Source organism: Danio aesculapii, chromosome 7 (genome assembly GCF_903798145.1).
Source record: "Danio aesculapii chromosome 7, fDanAes4.1, whole genome shotgun sequence".
NCBI lineage: Eukaryota > Metazoa > Chordata > Actinopteri > Cypriniformes > Danionidae > Danio > Danio aesculapii.
In genome coordinates this window covers 67,919,673-67,931,800 of record NC_079441.1, presented here as the reverse complement: position 1 = coordinate 67,931,800, position 12,128 = coordinate 67,919,673, and the positions used below count along the sequence as shown (strand labels likewise).

Genomic DNA, 12,128 nt, shown 5'->3' with positions numbered 1-12,128 from the left:
CCAATATTGTGCTTTGAGTGTCTACACCTACCCCAACCTCACAGAAACCCGTTGTGTTTTATTAACATTTACACCTACCCCAACGAGAAACCCAAACTCAGTAACCTGATGCTACACTATCTAAACAGAGATGAGGTTCTCAAGGTGAATGCGTACCTTGGCTCTAAAGGTCAAACAACAAAAAATAAGGTCAAGAATCTTGGTGTGACTCTGGAGTCAGATCTGAGTTTCAGTAGTCATGTCAAAGCAGTCAGTAAATCAGCATACTATCATCTCAAAAACATTGCAAAAATCAGATGCTTTGTTTCCAGTGAAGACTTAGAGAAGCTTGTTCATGCTTTTATCAGCAGCAGGGTGGATTACTGTAACGGCCTCCTCACTGGCCTTCCCAAAAAAACAGACTGTTGCAGCTCATCCAGAACGCTGCGGCCAGCATTCTGACAAGAACTAGGAAATCAGAGCACATCACGCCTGTCCTCAGGTCTTTACACTGGGTCCCAGTTACATTCAGAATAGATTTTAAAGTATTATTACTGGTCTATAAATCACTAAATGGCCTAGCACCTCAATACATTATAGATATGCTCACTGAATACAAACCTAACAGATCACTCAGATCTTTAGGATCATATCAACTAGAAATTCCAAGAGTTCAGTCAAAGCAGGGTGAATCGGCTTTCAGCAACTACTCCCCTCGCTGCTGGAATCAGCTTCCAGAAATGATCAGATGTGCTCCAACATTAGGCACATTCAAATCAAGACTGAAAACACATCTGTTTAGCTGTGCCTTTACAGAATGAGCACTGTGCTACGTTCAACAGATCTATTACATAATAGGCACTTGTTTTTCCCTTCTTTTTCATTCTTTTATAACCTGTTTTACCACATTTTATGTTTTTAATCAGTATTTTTAATCATTTTTATTATTTGTTTTTATTTTTCTCATACTTGTGCACTTTGAATTACCACTGTGTATGAAATGTGAGATATAAATAAACTTGCCTTGCCTAAACCCAGCCCACCTGTGACGTATGTCCCTCCCACTAGGAGGTCACCTGGGCTACTTGCAGTGTAATACCTCCCATTTGGAGGTCTCCGGGCTGCAGCGATACCTACTTGGACTTTGTCAATCTGGCAACCTGCATGTGCGTAAATTTAAAGCAGGAGGAGCCTTTAACCCCCCCCCAAAAAACATTTAGAATTTGCAATGCAATACCTAATTTAACCACAAGGTGTCAATCATACATACACCACTTTTAAATGGTAGCAGTAAAACCCCTGACCTCTTTGTCATTGTAAAGGTGGGACAGCACTTTTGCAAAGAATGATCTTCTGTAAAAGAAATGCCATGGCACTAGGAGTCAGTTGGCCTATTTTCTTTCACTCACACTGGTATGACGAACCTGCTGAGCATGCTGCTGCCTTCAGCTCCTCCAAGCTGTGTGGCTACAGCCATCACAAACAGCTCACTGTAGAATAATAAGCCCTGCGGCTCACCATCACCACAGTTAATAAAGGTGGTTGCAGAAGCACTGACGCCTGAATGTGTGGGGCGTCAAGGTTTAAGTGAAGTCTTTTCTCTGTGTTTGGGGCTATGGTTTGGCTATCTACTTTTTGGTTGCCTGATTGAGTTTAATTGCATAGCTAAGCCCTGTATACTTAGTTCAGGTCTTTTAAATATAATTACGTTCATAAATTAAGTTGTACCTTTTTGTTTTTGTAACTGAATGAATATGTCAATCGTTTATTAGCTGATTGGCGGTTCCACATGCAATCTGTTCCTGCAAAAATTCACAAATATCCTCAGATAGAAAATAGTTTTTAAAGTAATTTAATGTTAAAGGGAACCTATTATTTGAGAGATTGACTTTGCTTACCAATTAAGGGGTTTTAATTGGATTTTTGTTGTAAACCTCAGTTATGTTTTTTATTTTATGGTAAGTTTTTAGTTTCTATACTCAGTTATTCCATATAAATCTATTTTTATTTATTTATTTATTTATTTTACAATTCTGTGCAGAAATGGCCAAAAATGTCTGCAGGATGTGTCTGGCCCTGGTGATTGGTCACCTCATTTTTTTTTTCCCCTTTTAAAACTTTTAAACATTTTAGATCTGTGGTGTACCAGCAGAGCTCAAAAGAGTCAGCCACCTTGCAGCCGTTTTTCACGCTGCAGCTAGACATCCAGTCAGAGAAGATCCGCACGGTCCAGGAGGCTCTGGAGGTACTGGTGGCGCGGGAGTCCGTTCAGGGCTACACCACTAAGAGCAAGCAAGAGGTGGGAATATTAACACTAAACATTATCCCCACAGGCATGTACTTGTCAATTATTAAAATCTCGAATAAGACAAAGCTATAATGCATCTAAATTTATAAGAGACCGTAAAGATGAAGTAATTGTTGATCCAAGCTATGCGGCCTGTCATCTTCCTAGTCCTCAGGTTGTTCATTTGTAGTTTTGACACTTCTCACGTCTTGCTTTTTGTGTCATTTGTACAGTAGTAAAGTTAATGAGAGCACTATTGATTGGCAGTTGATGGTGATCCGTCCACACTATCGTATTTCAAAAAGGTTGTTGGTCACAGGATGGTGAATTGGATGTTTGATGGGAATTATAGTTCACTTAGTTGGATTCCAAAGGCTTTAGCTTACATGAATTATAGTAATTGTCCAAGTCTGACTAACAAGAATCGCAGGTATGTTGCAGCAGAAGTCAATGGTGTCTTCTATGAGGTGAAGTAAGAGAGAACAGCCCAACTCCGGTTCGCTGCTCGCTGGCCGATCTTCTGCCTTAAAATACAACAATACATCAATTATAATCTTACAGAAAACCAGAAATGGTGTCGACTCGCGTAAAAGGATCTGATTGGTTAAAGCAAAGATAGATAATTCAAAATGAGTACGTCAATGTGGGGTCATGTATGAGTCCAGGGTCAGACCACCCTCAGGCTACAGACCCACATCTCAGACCTGTAGAACAGACCCCTTAGAAGCATATATAGTATCCACCACTTTTAATTCTGTAGGTTTTTGGAAAGATTGGCCAGCTTTTCTGGTTACCTGCTATCGGTGTTGCAAGTCTCATAGCATCTTCGTTGTAACTTTTTTTGTTGATGTTAATCACCAAAGGAACTCGACCATGATGGAAAGCGTCAGGGGCACAGATATCAACGTTATGATTGGCTGGATTGCCTGTCAATCAAACTGCCTGCGAAGGGTCAATTGTTGCTTGTGATGTGAAGTCCTAGGTCTCAGAACTGATACTTAAAACTTTGTATTTCTATCCCTCTTTTTCTTCTACCTTTTTTAGATTGAGATCAGCCGAAGAGTGACTCTTGAAGAGCTTCCTCCGGTGCTGGTTCTTCACCTCAAGAGATTTGTCTTTGAGAAGACTGGTGGATGTCAGAAACTGATCAAGACCATTGATTACCCTGTTGATCTGGAGATCAGCAAAGGTACTTGTTTGTTTCTTTAGTTCTCCACTGAAGCTACCCTGCTAATATCATGAAACTGATACCAGGTTTTACAAACTAGTTAATTGAACAGGAACAGACCATCCAGGAGGAAATAGTCCTATGTTCTGCATGCCAGTGTGGCTGCTTTCACTCAATATCACTTTAGAAACTTAAATCTAATGGATTGTTAAAGTAGGCAAGTCATTACTTGTAATGCATCTGCTCTCAATTTTGCTCCCTGCAAAAAGACCAGGTTTCCCCATTCAATTGAACCTGACCAAAATAAACCAAAGCTCTGAGGGAGCAGCATAATGCCTTCGCTATTGTGAAAGGATTCATGCTGATAAACGTAGGCTGCATGTCGAACACTAAATACAAGTCTCCTTGTTCCTCTGGCTTCTGTTGAGATACGAAACCCTGGATTCAATTGATGGAATTTTGTCATGTATTCTACATGCAATGAATATTTATTTTTCCAGCGCTTGCTCTGAGAACTAGCAAGTCTATTGCAATAGAGTAATAAAACGATTCATGATTTTCAGATCTCTTGTCACCGGGCGTGAGAGGCAAAACTATGAAAGGCCAAAGAACCTACAGGCTCTTTGCAGGTATGTATATATTGTTTTCTTTTGTATGCATCCTTGTTTTTTCCCTCATTTCTTTAACAAATGCATAAAAGGATTCTCATCTGGCATTATTAGCCACATTAGTACACGTCTGGATGTTTTTTTTTTGGTAATAATTTTTGAAAGATCTAGTGGGGGGAGAAAGTAGTATGAAAGTGTCACAGGAATGAAGTTTAAAGGTGCCGTATATTTAAGAAACATGCTAAGTGAACATGCATGTCTATCTGAAAAACAATGCTAAAGCAGGTTAAATTGTAACCCGTGTCCTAACAACACGCTACGTGATGAGATTTGCAGTGATGCGCAATTTGGCTGTTTGCATCAGATGAAACACGACAGAAATTTAAATACAGCCATTCAGAAGCACAGAACAGTGCTCTCACTTACGATATGGTAAGGTTTATAATTAATTAATACGCATTAAACCTCTTTAACATGATTAAATATAGATGCTGAATCATTGATACGTGTTGATTTGCGTTATTTCACAGTTCTTAAGTTCAATTTCAAATGTTTTTTTGGTGTCAGTAGTATGGCAATAAATGTCATGTAAAATGGCATTCAAACTCGCATTATTAACGTTTAACACTGAATGAAGCACATGAGGTGTACCTGAGGTGGTCATTGTCAGTTTTCTGTTTTTAAGCAGCAAGAAACAGAAGCTGTTTCTAAAATACTAATTTCAGGTGTTGGTTAGAATAAAAACTCCTTTTAATATGAAAAATATTCCTTATATCACGTGAAGTTGCTTTTATTTAGAACACAGTTTAAATCAGCCTTTAGGCTCGACAGTCAGGCACACTGCTGTTGGTCTCGTCAATCTGGCAACCTGCGCATGCGTTTGTTTTGAACCAGCTGTGCAATACCTAGTTCATCAACTGGTTGTCAAAATTACATACTGCAACTTTAAGGACTATTGGAAAGACAAATGCAGGTTGCTGTATAGATTAATGCATAAGAATTGCCCTGAAAGCCTGGTTTATACTTCTGCGTCGAGTGATCGGTGTAACCCATGGTGCATGCATTGCGCGTTGCCATGCATTTACACTTCTGCTGCTCTGCAATAACACTTCCGAAACATTAGCTGGCAGTAGGTGTTTGTTCCTCTGTCGAGTTTCTTCGCTGGTGTTTTGTTTGTTTTGTAAATGCTACCTTATTGTAAAAGTGGCTAAAACTCACTCATTTTGAGGCGGGAACCGGCAGACGTGCAGCAACTTAATCATAAGGTAAACACAAAACAAAAGTTTCCATCTAGGGCAGGGGTGTCAAACTCAGTTTCTGCATGGCTGCAGCTTTGCACAGTTTATTTCCAACTCTACCTTAACACACCTGATCTTACTAATTGAGTCTTTCAGGCTTGTTTAAACCTACAGGCAAGTGTGTTGAAGCAGGGTTTGAACTAAACTGTGTAGGGCTGCGGCCCTTCAGGAACTAAGTTCGACACCCCTGATCTAGGGCTTCTTCACAGGACTCGACACTTGTAATCACTCGCTCCTTCGGGCTCGTGCGGCTCTCACTCTCACCCACACTCGTCAGCGCTACCAAGCCGACCAATCACATAGTTGATTATTATTTTTTTTAGTTGACGCATGACGCAGAAGTATAAATCAGCCTTGACTATATAGCAGTGCAAAACGTTTCCTGGCTAGTACTTTTTTAATTTGGACCTTACTCAGTTTGTTTTTGTAATCCGGTTTATATGAGCTATTTGTGTCTTGTGTCAAGACATGCACCTCCATCTTTCCAGCTTCTTCCAATTTCTGACAAGTTAAATCTTGTATTTCTTGTCTCAGCCCACGCGCATGATTCCTGACCTGTTTAAATACACATGGGCTTCCCTTACGGGAGATATTCAACCCCCCTCCCCTCATCTTCAGGAGTGATTTGCTTTTGGGTGTTTATTTTCGCTTAAGAAAAAAAATGGTTCTTTGCTTGTCAAGAAGTAGCCTGTCCAGCAATCCCTAGCAACTGTCGCCATACCAATAAATTTCCCAGAAGTCTCTCTTCTTATGTTTGAACATCTGGTATGGGTGGACAATAGAGACATTATTGTTTCTGAACTTTAATTAATAGAGCATGCCAGATATTTCACCTTCCCTTCAGTAAATTTTACTGGCAGGTAAGTATGCTGCTGTAAAATAAAGTTTTGCTGTGTAATTACAGGGGTATTAATCTTTTAATTAATGCTATGCCCACATGACAGAGGCCTTTTTTATTTTATTTAATTTTTTTATTTATTTGTTTATTTTTGCTAAAGGTTTGCGTCTATCTATGTGGTGCTGTTAACAAACACAGACAGGATACACAAAGAATTCAGTGAGCATTTGCATGAACTCTTCAGTGTGCCAAGAACAAACACAAGATCAGGGATCTCAAACTCAAATTGGCAGGGGGCCATTTCAGTGACCGACAATTCATAGGAGGGCCATTTTAAAGTTCAAGCACAAGAAAACAGTGACGTAATTGATGCATCTTAGGACAACAGACCTGATGCTTATATTTCAAGCATCACCTTTCTCCAGTGATGAAGCAAATCAGCTTCACACAACTGCTGAAATATATCTGTGGCTGTTTTAAAGTAGCTTTTTGACATTTAAATAGTCATAAAAATTATAATAATAAATATTATTATTCTGTCCCAACCAATTGTTGCTTTACCTAAATTAGCAGATAACGCAAGAACAGCAGAAGCAGATTGGGTAGCTTTACTGACTTTACTGGCAATTTTTAATGTCTTTCTTTTTTGTAAAACTACAACAAAGAGGGTGAAAGTAATTATATATTCACATTTACTTTAACATGTTAAGTTCAACCAACAGTAAAATGTACATCGTTTTCATAGAAATCTCAATACGCATATGAGGAAAATCTATTTGATTGCACCATTTGAATCGAATATTAGCAAAGTTATTATATTTGGTATACCACCAGCATAACATGTACGCCATGAAAAGTGTTTGTTCAACAAAATACAGATGGTATAAAACTGATAATAATCAAATGACCCTTGAATATTTACAAAAATAGAGCTTTAATAAAAATAGAGCACTTACGGACATACGTTAACGTTTAAATCAGGCCCAAAAACCTGCATGTGCGTTACACTCGACCGCACGCTGAGAGAAACCGAAAGTAAAACTGAAATACAGTATAAAATAGTGCAGTACTTTAAACATCCAATAGGTGGGGGGTCAAAACCACAAGTTGCTAAATGCGACAGCACAATAATGATAGTGATTCAAAAACGTGTTTTGGGGGGGTCCGAATCTCGTTACATTTTTGACGTCAGTTGCAGGCCAGAGGGGGGAAGAGGGCGGGCCGTAAATGGCCTACAGGCCGGTAGTTTGAGACTCCTGCGCAAGATGATTGTGATAATGGAAAACGCACATATATATCAAAGCAAGCACGTTTATATGGAAGTTTTTTTCGAACTAAATTTAAATGAATTTAAGTACCTAAAGCGATTAAGTAATGCATCAAACTCTCAAAACAACTACGCAAATGAGAAATCAAATGCTCAAACTATCAAATAATGAATCAAAGTGCATTCTCAAATGAGAATTCAAATGTATTTGATATTTAATTTTCATGATCAACTCAGTATAAACCTGTAATGATTATTTGATAAATCAAATGCTCAAACTGACATCGCAAATGATGAATCAAATACAAATGAGGAGTGCCAATCAACCAGCCTGGGCGGAGCTTTCCTCACGTCAGCCCGTTCTACTCATGTACATGCTCTTTCCAGCATTTTTTTCCTTCTGCGTTCACACAGAGCAGTGTTCTGGCAAATTACCGGTAATGTTACAACTTCTCTTTCTGGAAAATTGCCGGAACAAATTTACCCGTATTTTCAAAAAGACCCTGTTCACACATGATCCCTTTCCATTGTTGAAGTTGTCTTCAGGACACCAACAATTCTGGTGTCATTTGGGCGAAAGGCTGAAACGATTTCAAACTAATTAGAATTTACGTAAATCCGTTTCTGTTTGTGCTGGGCCTAATATCTTCAATGCAGTGATTTTTATGAAGAGGCTGATTCTGTCTAATGGTTTTTCACAATATATAATATAATACAGCTTAGTTTCCTATTCGAGATCCCCTTGTTTTAAAACAGATGATTCCTAATGCAAGTGTTGCATAACATGAAGCTGTTTCGCGTTGTTTTAGACACAAGTTTGGCATCAAAGTTAGTCCCAAATGCGACTAATCCAATCTGGACAAAAGAATATAGATTTATCGGCACCCATGATCACACGAGTTATGTAATGCTGGAGTTCGTGACTGCTTGGCTACTGTAAAAGATCATACTACACAGGTCTCAGCTGCTTGGCTATTTCCAGCAATATATTTTCAGAAGTAAGATGACAGCTAAATCTGTTTAACATAATTGATTTGCATACTTAATCCGGTGTGTTTTCCTGCAGTCGTCTATCACCATGGGAACAGTGCCACGGGTGGCCACTACACTACAGATGTCTTCCACATCGGTCTGAACGGCTGGCTGCGCATTGATGACCAGGCGGTGAAGATCATCAATCAGCATCAGGTGGTGAAGCAGACTGCAGAGCGCACTGCCTACCTGCTGTACTACCGCCGTGTGGACCTGATGTAGAAACCATACTCCTACAACACAAACACGCATACACTCACACTGACACGTTTACATGCAGACACGCACACAATCTCACACACACAACCACGTGTCTCGACAGGAACACTGCCCGACTTCACAATTGCCCTTCTTCCCTTGACCCTGCTATTCCAGAGAGCCAGCTTTTCCAATTTTTGTTTTCTTTTTGGGAAGAGACATCAGACGTATCTAAAGACTTTTTCTGTAATGGTGTTTTCCCCCTCTGCACACGGTCGAGGGGAGAATCGTTAGCACTGCAGAACGCTCCAGTTTGGAGAGACAGACCTGAATCACTGCAAATGTCCACAGCCTTGTTTGACTGGCCAGAGTGTGGATCCCTGCTGAAAGGACTCAAACCAGTTGAGGCTGATGGACTGCTGGAGAAAATCATTCTTTCTTTTGATTTTTGTTTAATCTACTTTTTTAAAATGGCATAGGAAAAAAAATATGAAGTGTTTTGCCTTTTAGCAAAGAGGAGTTGTCGGCCTAATTTGCAGCAGTTAAGTGGAGCCTGTTCAATTCTTGACTAAAGCATCAAAGTGGCCAACACCAGCAAGCTACCAAAATAATTTGTGTAGATCTCAATGTTTGGAGTTTGTCAACTCCACAAGCAAGACACTCTACTCCGCCACCACCACACATCTCTTCCCCATTTCTCTCAATCCTTACGCTTGAGTCATGGGAAATGAAAGCGGGAGGGGGGGGGGGGGAACGAGTGCTGCAAGTGTGCTGAATTGCAAAACGAAAAAAAAATTGACTTCGTTTGAGACCTTCAGTGTGATTTTTGGGTGTAGGATTAGGCTATCTTACAATTTTAATGCGCTTTAGGATGTAAAAGATTACAAAAGCTTTGTGCACGCTCTATGAAACAAGTCATTCAAAAAAAAACTAACTAAACAAGCGAGAGTGTGCATTGTTTGCACATTTCTTGCAGATATTTAAGTTTTAAAAGTATTAAAATCTGAATCACCGGCGGTCACTTGATCAGCTCCCTGGTAGGGCTTACGATTATTTGTTTAGGCTTTCTGTGTAATTTTTCATGCTGGCAGGATACCAACGATATCCAAGACTCCCATCATGAACCAGTTTTTTTCGTCCCCTCTCACCATCCTTCATTAGTTCTGTTCTGTATGTTGTATGAATAGTGTATGCGCTGTGTCCGCTGACTTCCTCTCGATGTCAGTAGAGCAGCAAGAACTGAGCCACTCCTGCCAATTTTTCGAGAGGGAGCTGTTTTGAGATACATCCAGCCTGCATCTCATTCTGTACGTTAGCCCGCTCCGAGCAGTCAGCCTGTCATGTACTTGTTGAGGCTCCCTGTGCAGCTCTGAGGATGATATCCCAGAATGGGGCGCAAGAAATGTCTCTCTGCAGTTGATTGGCTGTGTTGCCACAGGCTGAGATCAGCTTTGATTTGCAACCGCGCATGCGCACAAATCATGTTTGGTGCGTCTGTTTCAGAGACCTTGCATCATCAATATTATACCTGATTGTATTTAGTTAATTTGTTTTTACTTCATTCCCTATTGGCTTTCAATTTCTGTTCTATTTAAATTGATATTTTTGAGAAGAATCGACCCAAGGTTAAAGCACAACAGTGAATAAAGGTATGTAAGTACTATGCTTGACCTTATTTTTCATTTCATTTTTTTGTTTTGCATTTAAAGTCAGTCCCCTTACCCCTTTAAGAAAAGAAAAGTGAAATAAATTTGTGTATAGTGAGCTTGCTTGGGGCCCAGGCAAGATATGCAATTTGTTTTGCAGGATCTTGGAGGAAAATGTGACGTTAAATAAAGTTTAGAGTACTTCAAGCGTTGTTGGTAGATGAACGAATCATCACATGAGCTAAATAAAAGTGGTTTGGTTTTTGAGTGATTGAAATCTGCACACATTCCTTGTGGGCATGTTGCTGAATATATATACCTGCTAATGAACTTTCAGAGAATGTTTCAGGCTTACCACTCGCTACACAAGCGATCAGGTGCATTTCAGCCAATCACAAATGCACAGACTTGTTTCTTTTTGAAGTTGGCAGTGAACGCGTCGCTTCCAGGAACCGATCCTTTGAGCTCTTCACACAGTCCTGCCTCTAACCACAGGTTAGGCTGGTGTGTGAACTCATCTTTCCACTCCAGAAATGCAGAGCATGAATTTCACATCCATCCGAACAATCTTATTTTATCACACCAGTCAGAAACTTCCTTCAAATCCGTGCTGTATCTTGTCATTGAATTGACTTGGATTCGCAAGAGGTCGAGTTTCAGCTTTCTTTTACAGTTGCCAAGTCATGTTCCTATTTCAATTTGGTTTGTTTGGATTTACAGAAGGACACAAGGAACGCTTTCCCTGTCGTGAAAACCAAAGGATACAGAACTTATATATACAGACACTGCTGCCTCTTAGAAGATGAAATGTACGAATTAAGTATTTTTTCCTTCCTCCCTCTCAACTCCCAAACTTTGATGTCTTCATGTGCGCCATTCTAGAACTTGACCTGATTTTGGTTGACATGCTGACTCATGAGGAGGAGCTTTTTTTGGAAAGAAAAAAACAGTTTCTGAGTGTTGGTTTAAACGCCGTCTCTTGTTTGTTTTCTCTTGTGCGTTTCAAGGGGGAGATCTGGTTTCCATGTATTAGTTCAACCCTTGAGACGGTTTCTTTCTCTTCCTTCAGTAATGTCGGTCAGGGGAAAAGTCCTGGTGTATAGTTCAGAAGATGTTTGTCTTTTCAGTTTGTGCTTCCTAACCCCTTGTGTCTGCTGAGATCTTGATGCGTTGGGAAAAATTGAGCTAAATACAAACTATATGCTGTGTCCTCATCCTTGGCCTTCAGCCTTCTACTTTTTTTTTTTTTTGTCAACTGTTCAAATAAAAAATAAATTGTGGCAGAGCTTTATTTCTATACATCCAGAGCCTTTCCAATAAGGGGGCCGTTCAAACAATGTAGTCTCCTCCACCGCATGTTTCGCTCCCCCTCTCTTGAGGAATGTGCAGCGCAGAACCACAAGCAAACATCAAATAAAGAGAAACCAATCCTTGCAATTCCTCTTTAGCATGTATTGTAAGTAACCCATGTAGGTTGAGTTTCAAATTTGCGGTCCCTTTTTTTTTGTGTGTGTGGGGCGTTCAACCATCTGTGCTCCTCTGTTACTCAGTCTGGCCGTCCTGCATGCATTTGTGGCTCCGTTTGGCTGCCTGCACATCCAGTGTGCAGATCCTGGGTTTTGTGGCTTTATTGTTGGTCTTGTAAAAGTTATCAGAAGAGGTTCCCCTTTTTGGTTTGGCTGTTGATTTAAAACGTGCCATCAAATTTGGGGTAATCTTTGTAAATGTCGTAATAGTTTAAAATTTGGCGCAATAATTATTTGGGAAGTTAATCAATGAGCATATTTAGACATTTGGTTTATAATTT

General features: G+C 39.9%; 1 protein-coding gene across 3 annotated transcripts in view; it reads left to right on the top strand.

Annotated features, from left to right (window-relative positions):
• The window catches only part of usp10 (ubiquitin specific peptidase 10), a 41,948-nt gene extending 30,336 nt beyond the window's left edge, over positions 1-11,612 (top strand). For all 3 annotated transcript variants that reach the window (XM_056462393.1, XM_056462392.1, XM_056462391.1), the window contains 4 exons: positions 2,113-2,278; positions 3,311-3,455; positions 3,998-4,063; positions 8,512-11,612. In XM_056462393.1, the coding sequence (XP_056318368.1) occupies positions 2,113-2,278; positions 3,311-3,455; positions 3,998-4,063; positions 8,512-8,699 (565 nt within the window). In that variant the 3' untranslated portion in view covers positions 8,700-11,612. The remainder of the gene's footprint in view (positions 1-2,112; positions 2,279-3,310; positions 3,456-3,997; positions 4,064-8,511) is intronic.
• Positions 11,613-12,128: the final 516 nt, after the last annotated feature.